General features: G+C 42.8%; 2 protein-coding genes and 1 long non-coding RNA gene across 5 annotated transcripts in view; 1 reads left to right on the forward strand and 2 right to left on the reverse strand.

Annotated features, from left to right (window-relative positions):
• The window catches only part of LOC111263300 (glutamate receptor 1), a 49269-nt gene that overhangs the window by 15553 nt on the left and 18679 nt on the right, over positions 1 to 15037 (reverse strand). For all 3 annotated transcript variants that reach the window (XM_022838249.2, XM_022838248.2, XM_086969535.1), the window contains one exon: positions 13951 to 14074. In XM_022838249.2, coding sequence (XP_022693984.1) covers positions 13951 to 14074 — 124 coding nt within the window. The remainder of the gene's footprint in view (positions 1 to 13950; positions 14075 to 15037) is intronic.
• LOC111263301 (uncharacterized) lies at positions 588 to 5090 on the reverse strand. Its single transcript, XM_022838252.2, has one exon. It carries the CDS (start codon positions 3617 to 3619, stop codon positions 3149 to 3151), a length of 471 nt encoding a protein of 156 aa, XP_022693987.1. The 5' UTR covers positions 3620 to 5090; the 3' UTR covers positions 588 to 3148.
• Positions 11077 to 12866, forward strand: LOC111263302 (uncharacterized). Its single transcript, XR_002682151.2, has 3 exons — positions 11077 to 11435; positions 11749 to 11954; positions 12803 to 12866. It is a non-coding gene; the product is annotated as an uncharacterized LOC111263302 (long non-coding RNA).

Below are 15037 nucleotides of genomic sequence, written 5' to 3' on the forward strand. Positions count from 1 at the left end.
ATATAGGACGCGCTAAAAACGGCTAACTGGGAAACGAAATAGGTGTGTATATAAGAAAAATAGAAACGAACGCCAACTGCGCCTTCGGGTTGATTCAAGGCGTCAGTGATTCATGTGTTAAATTTTTATAAGGCTTATAACAACTCGCACCATTCATGTGTGGCATCGTTACGTTATTATTAGGTAATTGCGGTTTGCTGCTTAAGATATATCAGTCTAATAACGATAAATATGTTTACTATTGTACTCGAGCTCGAGGCGGCTGTTACTAATCAACCAGTTTATTAATACGATCATTTCTCAGCACAGTAGGTGCGTAAAAAATGGGCAATATTCCCATCCCAAGCATGTCGATGTGACCGAATTCGCGCCGTCGTTACAAGGGTAAACGCAAAAATGTTCCCGACTGAATTCGATTTGGGCCAGCCACAAAATACGGCCAGCGAAACAGTAGCACAGAGAAAGTGTACTACATTTCACAAAATATAAATATAATTCAACAATAAATATCATGTACTGAACTCTTTGCTTAAGGAGTTAAGCGGAATCGATATAACTTCTCTTATTAAAGGGAAAGCAACACAGCGTACTTTGGTTAGTTCGCTAATAGACTTTTATTGAATCGTTATATTTTAGACTTTTCTATAGTTCTTTCTAGCAATACATCGAATGTTATTCCTTGTTGTACCCCTCCGATATACGTTGGTATAAAATATGACAAAAAAATTAAATAACCCTCGTGCGTTGCTGCCTTGAGGTTCTACCGCCTCCATCCCTAGATTACGGCTTCATACATTCAAATTCCCCTAAACATTTGTACCGTTTATACAAAGGTTGTGTAAATAAGTCATTTCTGTTTTGCTCTAAGGGTAATTTTCGATAATTTGATAATATTTAGCCAGTGATACGTATATAAATATGTTCTAATAATACTTATATAAATGTACATCTTTGTTGCAGGAATGTATAAATCAAGTGTATATATATATATATATATATATCTTTTGATATAAATATTTTCCACTGACAGGTATATCTTAAGCGGTAGAGACCGCCTTCGCAATGACTCAATAACAACATTGACAATGTGTATCTTTTACATCCTCTTCAAGTTTAGTTATGGGTTTATTTATTTGATGACGATTCGAAAAGCATTATGCTTATCAACTCATCAGTATCAGAATCAATCAATTATACATGTATATATAGGTATTATACGAAATTCTCCGTGCAGAGCTTATGTCGCGGTCGAAATAGCAGCAGACGTGTTATAGAAGCTGTTATGGGTCATGCAAACGATTATCGGTAAATTCCGACGCGCGCTAGGTAAACTCTACCTGTGTCTAATAATTAGTACGCCCACAGATGGTGTGCAGTGGCGCGCATATATATGCACCGAAAACAAACGGTTTCAGCTACTCCTCAAAGATACTGATGATAACGACATTTTGAACCGTTCAGCGTTTACGGCCGTACCAGGCTGAATAGTACGGCTTTCAGCCGTTATTCTTCTCTAGTGTATTCGGATTGTAATGGTATTGACTTTTTCTGACAAAAAAAAACATATAGTCTGCCTGATATGCGAGAGTCTTATTGCAAAATATCACTAGTAATGTGCGTGAACTCGGGAGTCGCTGAGTGTTTGATTTTGACAAAAAAAAAAAGTCCATGCAGCCGAAGCAACATCTACGCCGATAATTAGTTATTAGTTTTCTTTATTTGTTTTCGAATGCAGTCATTAATGATTCCCTATACTATGTCAGTCGCTGATACCGATGTGATGGGAGAACCGCTTTTAACCGTACAAAATGCAATGATAGTGTTTATTATATACCTAAGATATAACATCAAAGGCGCAGATGAGACGGCATACCTCGAGAAACGGCGTAATTCATCACAAATGTATAAAACATCTACATTTTTTTCTATATTAAACACCAGTTAAGATACCTTCATCTCTGCCCGCGCTAAGCTAGCCTCCTCAAACGTCTAAGGGACACGACACGACTACTACACATTTTGCATACGTTCGTCGATGTTTCTGTATTGCCTTTAGGCACACGATAGAATTTATGGAGGCTTTACCAGCTTTTGTTTTCTCGCGAACGACCCAATCGAATGTTCTAATGTTAGTTTTCTAAAAATGTTCCCGTATTGAAATCTGACATCAGTATTATTGTCAACGAATAATATTAGTTATTTGCTAGGCTAGTGAAGTGGTTTAGACACGGCCGGGGCCAATCGACGAGGTCCATTCCCTGCGATCAATAAAAACACGGAAGGCCAGCTACAATTTCACTTTCCTTCCACATTAAGCAGTTATCGAATGACCTATGCACAAAGTTCGATTAGAAAGAAGCAATAGCACCGCTCGATGAGCCTCTATGGGCTGCGAACTTGGTTTGAGACCTAGGTCGAGACTATAAAGGATGCAAAAAGCAGTTCTATAGCTGTAATAATAATTATAAGAAGTGGTAAACAGACAATTGGCACTAGATTCAGATGTTTTTCACTATTCTTATGCCTTGATAAACTCCACACACACACGCACACGTCATCCTCCTCTTCATTGAATCATCGCCACCAACAGTGATTGACTGATTGCGCCGATTCACGGCAGAGGTCACCGCTCCTATTTCAAGCTAGTTCGGGAAAAGCGTAGATCAAATCCAATCCCTGAAACAGCCCAGGTGTGCTTCAACGCACGGAGACAGCACTGAATCAAACAAAGTTCATATCATTTTTAGTCGTACGAAATTTAAATTGGTTGATTTTACGTTCTACGATGTCAGGCGTGCGCGAAATTTCGGGTGCGCACGCGCGTATTGTCGATAAGCTCTGTCTATAGTAATGTTACAAATGCACCTGACGGAACTATAAAATCTCGCAATGTAATCCTGCCCTGCTCTCCTCAGCCCCACACACATTTTATGTTTGATGCAGTGTAAGTAGCTGTTACAGGTAGCCTCGCTTTGGTCCGGGTTTACATTCTTATGAGGTCGCCGTCTCCCGGATCTTGATACTGCCATCGACATCGTCTGTAGTGACTTGGATAGGAATGGCAACGACGATCCTGCTGCTGGCCGGTGAAACGGTTAGCACCGCGTCTGACGCTATTTCGACGACCCACCGGCGTCTGAGATCCGGATCACGTAGTTGTTGTCGTCGTAGTCTTCAAAGCCGAGTCGTCTTTACTTCGAAGGGCTCGACGCAGCTTATCAACGAGCCGCATGTGAAACTTGTTCAGAGAGCTGGACGAGACCGATTGCGGCACGACGTTTGCGGATGTTGCCGAGGTCCCGTGCTCCGAGCATCGGGATATCCGCCTCGAGCGATTTGCCATTGGGTGGAAACCGTCGGTTGCTCCGCTAACTACGGAACGCAGGCGTTCGTCGAGATCGCTGCCAGGCGATGACGACAACGATGTTGGTCCCGATGTTCCACAACCGCCCCCTGCTCCCGGTGAGATGGCGTGCGATCGGGAGCGATTCGAGCACTGCGACGTCTTGCGGGATCGTGATTGCGATCCCGGACCAGATGCCATCCCGGGATTCACGGGGCTGCCTACCGCGCTCGTCTGGTAGATATCGAAGTTGTTCTTCACAATTGGGCACATCATGGTTACGCTGGTCAGTGGCGAGCGGTGTGCGACTTGCCGTCTAGAAGCACTGCCTGAAGTACACAACTTAATTCTTACGAAATGACAATGCCGAAATATAATCTGACAGTAAAATTGCACAGAGGATGCAAAGCAGTTAGACTTGGACAATTTGAACGGCTCGTACAGGCCAAGTTGGCTTCGTCTTTGCACTCACAGAGTTGTTTCGTACATTATCAAAGCTCTGAACAGACACATTACAACGAAGGCAGAGTGATGTTAACGAGCCACCCTTTCCGATGCTTATGCAATTGACAACCAACGATAACAATCCGATTCTTTGTAACAAACAAAAGAGAATGCGTATGAGGTGCGACGCCGACCCGTCTGGGGAGCAAACGTACTAGGCCATATAATGGACTGGTAATCTCCACCACAGCAAAATTTTAGATCGCTTTCTTTCGATTCGTTGGATTGTTGCTATTTAATCTCGCTTGTGATTGTCTGACATGCCTGTTTTCTGTTGATTCAACAACGATTTTGGTCATCGATAGTAGTTAAATGTTGGGCTTCTCAATTGCTACTACTTAAAGCACTAAGTCTCTGATCCAGTTCGATTCTGTACGCGCACACGAAGCGGTAAACCCACACCTAATACTGAGATCAAGGAAAAATCGATATTGCGAGGTTTCCGCACGTAACGAGGCTAATCTCTCCACTGAGCAGTACACTCCGTCCCTCGTAATTCTATTCATTCAGTAAGCTTGTGACGAGCGTATTTCGCCGTCGGAACAGCTGATATTGGTTATCTGATTAAGGCTAGACTACAGCCTGATTGACAAATGCTAGTGGGTTTTCTGACAACAACTTATGCAAACTGTTTCGATGGGTCGGTAGCCCAGCTCGTCAGTTCTTGCGCTGTTACTCGATCGCTTTTGTTATAATTGGGCTGCACGCTTCTAGTTAATTGACAGTTGACGCTTGAGCGATCGTCACCTTTTGAGAACACCTTGAGTCGCCTCCTTTCACAAGGGCCAGTGTTTCAGAACTTCAGAGAGATCCAGATTCTGTCTCTTACAATTTGCGTATTTACACGTGAGTTTGCTCCGTTGACATCACTGCTTCAGACCCGATGCCGCCCAGTGTGCATTCATAAGTGGCCCACTATCGTCTGTCCGTACTAGCGTTCATCAGTGCAGCGTGCAACCCTCTGCAATTCTCCAATTTGCTGCTGCTGCTGCTGCTGCTGCTGCCACGATTTAGTTCTCTCGTCAACACAAACCGCCAGTCCGACAGCCCTCTCCGTTGTGAGCAACGTTCGGTGAGCAAGTGGTCTGTCCTTTCAGCCCAGTCAACCAAGCTCTCGACCGAGGCCAAGGAAAGTTTCCATAGTCGAGCGGAATTTTCCGCTGCGCGCGCCTCTCACAGCCAGCGAACACCAGAAGGGAGAGGGCGTCCTCGGCTGGATCAGGAATGACAGCACTGGAGGGAGGGTAAGTTATAGTGGGCGGTAGCGGCTGGCGCCAAGGCAGGCTGCCACGTACAAGCACATGGTCGTAATGTGTTGCTGGGAGATAGGCAGTGCGAAGTTGCCGCCGCTGCCACCGACGTTGCTGCTACTGCGCTCTTTCTAGGAGAGCTGCTGACTCGTAGGAACCTACCGCTGGACGCCTGCTCACACGAGGAACACGCGGTTGTAGCGTAGAGAAATATGCAGACAATGCTGGACACACCCAATCGCACGTTTGTATACAAAGCTGAGTGAGGCGGAGAGAGTCGCTTTCACTCGAACCAACCGCCAGCGAAGGGAGGTATCCCAGTGCCGGTCAAAGATAATTGCCCTCCTATACAGCAAACGAAACAGACATACAAACTTTAGAAGTATGGATTGAAACGTAAATACGTTCACGCAAAATATGCGCACAGGTGTATAGACAGAGTTTTTCTGTCTCACACACTTAGGAGTAAGAGTCGGCGGGCTTCCACTTGTCACGTAGAACTATACACGTCGCCAAAGATGAGCCTCTAAATGGCTTTTCCGGCATCTGCTGATACCGCCCCCACCATCGCCACTGTCCAGACCCCCCAAAAATAAGATATAAGTGAGCCAGTATTGGTGGTAGAAATCGAAGTAGCGTCTACACTCAAGCATTTCCTGATCTGTCGGCATGGAACAGTACGGCAGGAAGCTTACGACCGATCAGCCAGGAAGGCCGGCGTCAGAAGACTAGCTCGGTGACTTGACTGCGTACCACGTTGGCTGCTAGATCATCGTCCATTCACTGCTAGATATAACAGGGCAGGCTTTCTATATTCGACAGTGTACCACCTGGTTAACATGCGACAGGCAGGAATAAGGTTAGGTCGGTGCTTACAGCAGCTAGATATAAAGTTGCCACCCTTACTCTACCAAATCGCTGCGACGGCAGTAACAGGGGTCGCGCCAGCATGAACTCACAAAGCGTTAGTCTTGGAAGTAGGGGCAGTGGCTAGGTTTGCAGAGTCACGGAGCGCATTCGTGTTGGGCTGTTCCGCAAAACTATGGCCAGGTCGCTCTTGCGGGCGTCGACCCATGACATCACTACGACTACCGTAGCAACTGGCTGAGAACGACATTACGCGGTGTCACGAAAATCGCACGCTTTTATGTTGATCATCATCGACGCGCGACCAACCGCTGGTAAACCCATACATTGGAGATGAACGAAGTCACGTAAACATAGCGAAATCGCGTAGAAGATCTGGCCGAGTTTTGTTCTAGTGAACCTGCCATGATCGCTGCTTTTTTCGGTTTGGGATAAATTTATATGTATTATGTATAAATGAAAATCCGCTCTGTTCAGATGGATCGTACAAAAAGCATAAAATGGTGATAAACACTTAACCGAGAATATATTACAATGCAGTATACGACACTGTACCAGCAAACGAAACTGAGCATTACCTGCACCAGTTGTCGAGACTGCCCAACCGATCACTTGAAAGAAAGATATTAGCACGCTGATTACATATTACACATGTATTCTGGATTAAGTATGTGGTACGATGGATTTTAAGGCGAACATAATTATGTGGTCCTATCGTCTTCTAGCGGTGGGTAATCAAAACAGTTGTACAGCCTGCCTAAACATTTGCCTTTTACCCTACTGGCAGGCTTGTTTCGAACTGATTTCGATTGAGCTGTCCAGTTATCGCGTCTCCCCTGTCCCGTCCACCGTTGTAGCAACGACAGACACTCGAAACAGCACCTTTGCTCTCGTCGAAACGGTGGCCTGCGTCAATAGACAATAGAAATAGGCAAAGGCTTGCCTTGTGTAAAGAGTGAACAAATGGCATACGTTTAAGCTGCCGTCTGCGTCAGGTTTTGCTGCCTAGCTACTGGCCTAGTTAAAATATCGTCCACAACGTGGTTCCTATAACGCTAAGCTGTCCTCTGTTCAGAACAACCATCTAGCAGATGTGTTGCGCCTTGAGACCTAGTAAATGCTAACAAGTGTGAGTGGATGGGTAGATGAATAGGCGCTGGCAGCTCGCAGTTCTGAATGCATCGCGAACTCCTCAATGCAGACGACAACATCGGTTACCGGAATATTGTCCTAACGACTCGGAATCGAGTAGCGTTGTGTTCACGTAACGCGTATGCTAAACAGTTATATATGCTACCGATATATAACTACCATATATATACTATATATCGGTACGGGGTTACAGCCGTTGATGGATTTCGTTGCGGTGCATACAGATATCTACCACTGTAGAAAGTCTGCTCTTGCTATATAATCGTATATGTTGTCTCCAATTTTTTTGTTTAGTCGTTGTAACGAGTCTAGTCGAGCTGATTTCTTTGCATCGGATGGAACAGTTCGGGCCAAACTCTGCAAACCCAATGAATCCGGGTCTGCCGACATACGTTCTATTTGCCCATTTCTAGATCAGCATATTTGTTTCGGTTAAGAAATGTTTCAATCAATTTGCGCATATAGATTATTGAAACCTCTAATCGTGGACTATATATCATCCACTGCAAACGCTTCCATACACAGGAGACTAATGCTTAAATGCTCCGTCGGTAAATACACACATAAACGGGGCGCGTCGAAATAAGACATTGTAGAATTTCCGGACGCGGTGCACCTATGCGGCATGATCTCGCTAAAAGTACATCAATGGGCTCGCTTTGTTTAGTGAACGTCTCATTTCTTGTTCATCGAGCAAGTGACCGCATTTGGAACTATGTATCAGAGTTCTGACGCAAAACAAGGCCATAGCTTTATACTAAATCAGGGCAAACATCGCCCGAACGCATGGCTGTGCTATAAAATGCCCTATCACACTAATAGGAAACCCAAACTATCGCACGTCTACTAAAACACAGTTATACCGCGTGTATTCGAACAAATAGCTTCGTAGTAAAAGCTGAGTCACAGGTTCTTCTTTCTCTAAACAGCACTCAAAAGTATTAGCGTATTTAGAGGTATTTTTTTATAAAGTCGTTCACTACGTAACCCGCGGTACTCTCATGTTACACCAAAACGAATTATAACTTTTCGTTAATTAAACACCGGTATAGTTATTTACTTTAACCACATAAACACATGTCACTGAGTTCGTCTTAGGTCCACTCATCAGCCAACAACCGACAAACGTATCAGACAGGATCTGGCCTATGCTAGTATCAGCCACGGGGAAGTTTAATGTTAACTGATTATTCAGCATTTCTTCATAACGCGTAAATAGTTACGCGGAATACGTGTCCGTGTGGAACTACTGGACTCACTGTTGTTCGGCGCTTCGCGCCGTCAATTTTATGTGCGTGTGTTTATCAAAGGGTAAATGTGCATATAGACTGGATCGTTTTGCTTGCTCGGTCAAGCCATTACTAATTGGAGGTAATGTCCCCATAGCGGTCTTAATGATCAGCTGCCGCCCTCTGCCTGCTTCTCTATTAACGCTATCCACGATCGCTGTCTTTGTTGTCGTTTGAGCGTTAGCGGAAAGCGAGCCGTTTGCTGCTCCAACAACAAAGGAATAATCGGGCCGAAAAAATCTCCTCTACTATCGCTATTAGCTTGTAACCACGCTACAGTACCGCCAGCACGGCGCCTCACAGCAACCTTGATCTGAGATCAGTGGCGCGATCTGACTGGTATACGAATGCGCAGGACACAGAGAACACGGCACACCAAGATATTAGACTAAAAGGCATAGAGGGTATGTGGTATCCACGGTAGCGTTTAACCTCAAGAGGTTAAAGTCAGCAGTTATTTGTCGTCGATGGCACGTATACGAAAACATGTTCCTAAAGAGCCCGATTCCCTGTTTAAAAATGAAAGAAGAACTGTGGGCTAGGTGCGACCTGTTTGCAAGAAGCTAAAGGGTATCAATAAACAACGGTATTAACGAGGCTGGCATTGAGTCAGGTCGAAGAGAGGACTATTATTTGAAATATAGTACTGAGGTGATAACGCGTCACTGAAGGGCATATCAAGCCTATGGGTACGATAGCTAGCCGAGGAAAGGGATTTGTTGAAAGCCCTTACAATTATATTTAACATTTTTAACATACGACTTTGTGTTCTACTGTATTTTATAGCTGCAATCAGTTATAACTATATTGAAAGATAGAAATGAAAGAAGTCAAACATAGGTAAAATGGCGTATTAGCAAGTATACGCAAAAAGGAAAATCAAATATAAATTAAACGTTCATATAATCCCGTTTAATTACTCACTTCAATCTAAAGTAAAGTACAGCCTAGCGTTTATTCCAGTATGTCTGTCATTAATTTACTTAGCCTCAACAACATATTTATGTTTTCATTCTAATAAAAAGAAGGCCAGAGCATAGGGCTTCCGAAAGCGTACTGTTTAACTCTATTACAAGGTCTGTCTTGCTTATGGGCTTCGTAGGAGAAGCTTTCTATTTCTCGTTGCGAATGCAAAGCCTGTATGTAGGCGAGCACCCTGCAAGATAAACACTAATCCCCAAGGACCTTATACTTCTATTATATTGCCATCAATAATGGTATCAATGAATACCGTGTTTGCTATAGCCAACTAGATCTTAGCTAGACCAACGAAAACAAATAATGATAGATTAATTATTTCGTATACAATTGTGCAGTTTCGCTCTGGATGCCCCCCAAGGACGCCAGAAGAACATATTGTATAGATTCGCGAGCTGTTCCTCTGGTAGCTCCTTCGTGAGCGTGATGGCGATGGTTTGCAATATGTTTGAATGTGCTACTCAAATATCGGAAATTGACTCTGTCCGAATCGGTTATCACTCCTATAACTTTTTGGGGCAAAATCTTAAAAAAAAAAAGGTCCACACGACCCGTTCGAAGAAAATACTCTCTAAGTACAATAAAATTTCTGCAACGAAATTAATCAATGACTTCTTCTGCGAAGCACTTGTGTTCAACATACAATCCAAGGCCACAGACAGACCAATACCATTCATCGTCAATGTTGTACGCGGCTATCCATATACCGCTCTCAATATAGCTCGAACCGTCGGACACACACAACAATAATTCCGTACAATAAGAATGGCTTCCATTCACGCCTTCGCCTATTCAATCAGACTGTTAAAACGATTCAGGACACATCAAATTATCTGAAAATTCGTTCCGTTTATGACGGGCACAGAAGCGCGAATACTACAAATTTTTCCGGTGATCTGTAAAACCTAATGGCATTCTTGACGGAGATTTAACGTTAGCGATATTGCTGCGATCGCCGGGTAGATCGATGGCCGACCGGCCTATATTCGGGATAGACTGACTTGTGAAATTAGTGCCTATAAATAGTGGAAATGTAACCACTTGAATCAAATAGTTTAACAGCTACTCCTATAAATATCGTGGCGTTTTTAAAGCGTTTATGTATGTCGACATGACCCAGCTCAGTGAGAAACTTTTTTTTAACTAACTTACTCTAAGGTATTCTCTATATAGCGTAATCAGGTTAACCATGACACATGATATCCCCCGCCGCCGCTGCCAAGGTCGGAAAGCGAGCCTAAGTCGTAGAATTTGAACCTTCGCCAATTGTCAGCCTGTAGTACCTTATGAATTTCATCTTCTGGATGCTACAAAAAAATCCGTAAGGTGCGCACGCTTGGCATGTCGCCACCCAACCTCCATAAGTCTTTAGCATGAAGCAGATAAACGCTGCTTTTTTAACTACACCTTGATGGCGGACCCAAACAATCCCTAAAAGCTTGAACTCGACGCCGCATATAACGCGTGTGCACAAGTCCACGTAGAAAAGAACTCGGCACGTACGGCCTGTAACAACCTGTTCGTCTCCTGATGATACACAGACGTTTTCTTTGGTTTGTTGTTGTAATCCCGTATGCCATTATGTGGGGCTTCAGTAGGCACAGATCAGACGGCCATAGCTGATCTGTGCTTATTTAGCTAAAGCTAAATATAGAAGGCTTGCAGTATCTGGTTGACCAGCCATACATTACTACAGAATCGTGAGTGGTTCTTATTCTACCGGAGCGACGGCCACTGAGGGAACCATATTGAGCGCGGGGAAATCAGCGGTCACCGACGATCGTCGGGGCCTATCGACTCAGTCAGACAGTCAGCCTTTGTCTACGCGCTATGCTGAGACGCTGCACATTTGTTCAAGCGACGAATACCGCCCTGCCAACGGTCGTATCCCATTCTCTAGTGAACTATAAATCACATGTAAGCGACTGTTTACATTGCCCAGTAGGGTCTACCTGTTGTTCACTCAACATCAGTTACGTGCTACAGCTTGGCCTATCGATTTCGTCCTGCGCCCACAAAAACCGGCATACGCCGAAATGTCCTTCATCAAGAGTAAGTTCGTTCACCAACTCTTTGTCAGATTATTTTGTAATTGCCTCTGGAATGTTTGCAGACGACGTGCTCCTTATCCCCGACGAGGATCCGGCCAATCGTATATTTGTAGCTTGGTCTTTCTTTCTCGTACTTTCCTTTGCTATATGAATATACATCACGAGATTGATATTGGTGGAAATTCAAGTCACTTGCACTTATTTCGCTAGGCCAATCACCGGTGTCAAGCTGCTTCTTTGACCACGTGTGGTAAAGAAGACGTGATTGGCAAGATATTTTCAGTGATCTCTACGGGATCTTTTTTGTTCTTTAGGCGTGAGACGTGTCAACTTTAGTTGGTAAATTTAACAATACTTCAAGCTCGTGCTAAACAGTGGGTTCGAGCGTTCGAGACATAAGCTTCATCTATTTTCATATATGTCCATTCGGATTTCTGCCTAGCTCCGCTCTAAGCATGTACGTTTACAAAGGGAAAACTGTTGTAGCTAGCCCGTGAGCGTTAAAGAACCTGTATTTTTGGTAAGTTGCTAACGGCGGCCAACACGCAAAAGCTGCTATGGTGCAAGTTAGTAATGCGTTTTATAAGCCTTCTGCTGGGTTAGTGGTAAAGTGGCAAGTATCCTGTCCTAAGAAAGAGAACGAATATAGACGCACACATAGTGACGATTGACGCTAATCATGGATTCAGTGAATGTTTCTACTTGAGAGTTGATTAATTAAGTTCGTATCAATTAACTTCATTACATAAGTTATTACATTGGTAGATTGCCACGTGAATTTATTGCAATTGTTGGAAGTAAACAAGCTCAAGCTTACCAAATAGATTATTAGGCTTTTTCAACTAATTAATAGCGCTAAGGTGGACAATGTCAGTCGAGAGAAGGGTCGAGTTTGCAATGCATGACAACGATATAAATGTGGTTACTTTCAAACTGCCGACATGATCGTTTTCAGTGTTTAAGTATAAATCAGTAATTGTTCAAAAAAAAAAAAGGTTTGATTCATTTTTAAATTAAGTTCTGCTTTTTTGGCTGATACAGGGTGGCTCGTACATTACACAGGCTGTTATATAGGCAACTAGTAGTGCATCGTCAGCTATCGTCTGAGGTCGAGTGAACAGACCAAATCAGTGCCGTGGTTTTTGTAAAAGTACTAACATTCTCCTTTAGGCTTAATAGTGTATAAGTATTATTGTTATTTTTTTTATGTTAAATTAAAAAAACGGCACACGGCCAAAAATCTACACCTAACTTTAGATTGATGCCGTAATCATACTTGCGCTAAACAGTAACGGGTATAATAAGTGTCTATTTAGAACTATCCAATTAGCAATAAAGTTATTTAGCGTTGTTTTTTTCAATTTTCAGCTCACCTTCTTGAAACTGGGGGCTTGAAATGCATGACTAAATAAAAATATTGTTTATCATGAAATTGTTTTCTTCCTTCGTAATGGCGGTTATTTCTTATCGATTAATAGAACAATTGTCTAAACAATTTTGTTTAAAACAACAGGGGTTACGACATCAGTATTTAGCTTCGTTGTGGATGATTTGTTCATTTTACCCCACAGGCGGTTCGTCTATATCGAAACGCCTTATGCTACATCAATGGTCTCTCAGAGTATCCAAACCAAAATTGACCAAAAAACATTGTTCAGTGTTATTTTGCTAAGGCTCAGTCCCCACTATCCATCTGAGTAAGGCTTCATCATCTATACAATAAACGTTCATCATTCTATCAGCGTACATGTTATAGGTATGAATAGTTTATCTGAGCCCATCTATCCATTGTTCTTCGCGTTTGTTCAACGTCTGATAGATGGAAAAATGATTGCCGTTGAAATGCATCGGGCTATCGAGGAGAGCGGTCTAAACGAGAAATCTATAATACAATATCACATTGGACCGACTGTAACAATGAATCACCACTGTTACAGTCATATTATATGCTCAATTCAATGTAGATTAAAATTTATATGTAGGACGCCAATGGCAGCCTTAACATTGTTCAGTGTAGTTAGGAAATGCTACGAAAAGGACATTTTGTCTAATTTATTGTAAGCAAGGATGACAAAACGTCAGTAACTCATCTATACGAACTCGGAAAAAAAGTATATAATTTCGGTCCGATACGCAATTGCTATGCCCTTCTCTCACTAGCTTACGTTCAGCGGCCCATGGTCTCAAATGATCGACTCGTTTACAGCAGAAGATTTTGCCACTTAGCTTGGCCAGTACTGACCACACTGTTCGAGTTATAGCTAAAGCGATTATTAATAGTCAAACAAGTTTCGGCCGGACGTATGCATACACCCGCTGCCATTTCTGTCAGTGAACAGAAGCTACTTTTCAAAGGGCGCGAACTACTTTTTCCGAGGAGACAATCGACCCGATAGAAACCCTAACCCCCTACCCTCTGATCTGACCACCACAAGGTGACTGCGTCGCAGCAAATCTAGTAATCTCAACTGTTTGTTTTCTCCTTTCTAGTACAGCATGCTTGTAGAGAGACTCACCCCTTCCTTTCGAATATGCCTCGAAATAATGTCTCCTAACTCAAGAGTGGCGCTGACTTTCTCGACGTCGCATGTTGCTGGAGGATTATCGATGCGTAGGAAAGCTTCGAACACGTCAGAATGTCTGGAAGTTCATCAAAAACGATGTTTCAATACATTTTCTCTCGATTATCGATCGAGTTATCTCGATTTTATAGAAAGACATTATCTAAATATTGCCAGAGCAAAAATTGGCCATGTCGTATTCAAATGGTGAAATTGTATTTTATTCATGGGACATTTTAGCTGGTGAGTTCTCATACTTTAGCCAATATCTGACCGAACAGAGGTACTGAATAAGTCAACAAGTACCAGAACGAGTTGTTTCGACTTTGCAGGTGGGCGTGCAATGACATTTATATTGACTTGTACAGGTTTGGCCAGATACAGTCATTTTAAATATCCACTTCTTTGACGAAGCTACTGCTTAAAGTTGTCGACATTCAAATGAGTAGATTCTGCCGTAACCTCGCCGGGAGCAGGTACTCCAGAGTCCCGCCTTGATTCTATTGGTCTGGCAACCTTTTTTGCATTATGATTTTAAATGTGTTGTGTAACTGATTGGCTAAAGTGTTCGTAGCTAGTTTGTTTTTAAATAAACACTTTAGAGAAATCTTACAGAAGAAAGGTGCTGAATTCAGAGGGTGAAGGGAGATCAAGTTAATTTTTGTGAGAACCTTTTCTCCGTTGTGAAGTTGTTATCGCAAGTGAGTCGTCTGCAAAACGGTAGCTGTATATGTGTTTTTGCTAACAGAAATTTATTAGATTTGTGTGTACGCATGATGCGGAAGATGAGCCGGCAAAAGAGGCAAGAGTTGAAGATTGGATTTAATACTTCAATAGCATAAATATTCATTTAACTAATGAGCTATTGGTGAAAAAAGGACATTTTATGAACACAGTTGCGTCACCAGGCAATTGATCAGGCTAATTTGACCTATTAATCGAGACTCATAACACTATTATGTTTGCTACTAATGCAACAAAACAAGAGATATATACAAAGGAAATAGTTTTTAGTAAATATAAAAAAACTGCGTTATTATAT

The sequence above is a fragment of the Varroa jacobsoni genome, unplaced genomic scaffold (genome assembly GCF_002532875.2).
Source record: "Varroa jacobsoni isolate VJ856 unplaced genomic scaffold, vjacob_1.0 scaffold_754, whole genome shotgun sequence".
In the NCBI taxonomy this organism is placed as follows: domain Eukaryota; kingdom Metazoa; phylum Arthropoda; class Arachnida; order Mesostigmata; family Varroidae; genus Varroa; species Varroa jacobsoni.

Coding starts and splice junctions, on each gene's coding strand:
- LOC111263301 (XM_022838252.2), bottom strand. CDS start 3,619: ATGATGTGCCCAATTGTGAAGAACAACTTCGATATCTACCAGACGAGC.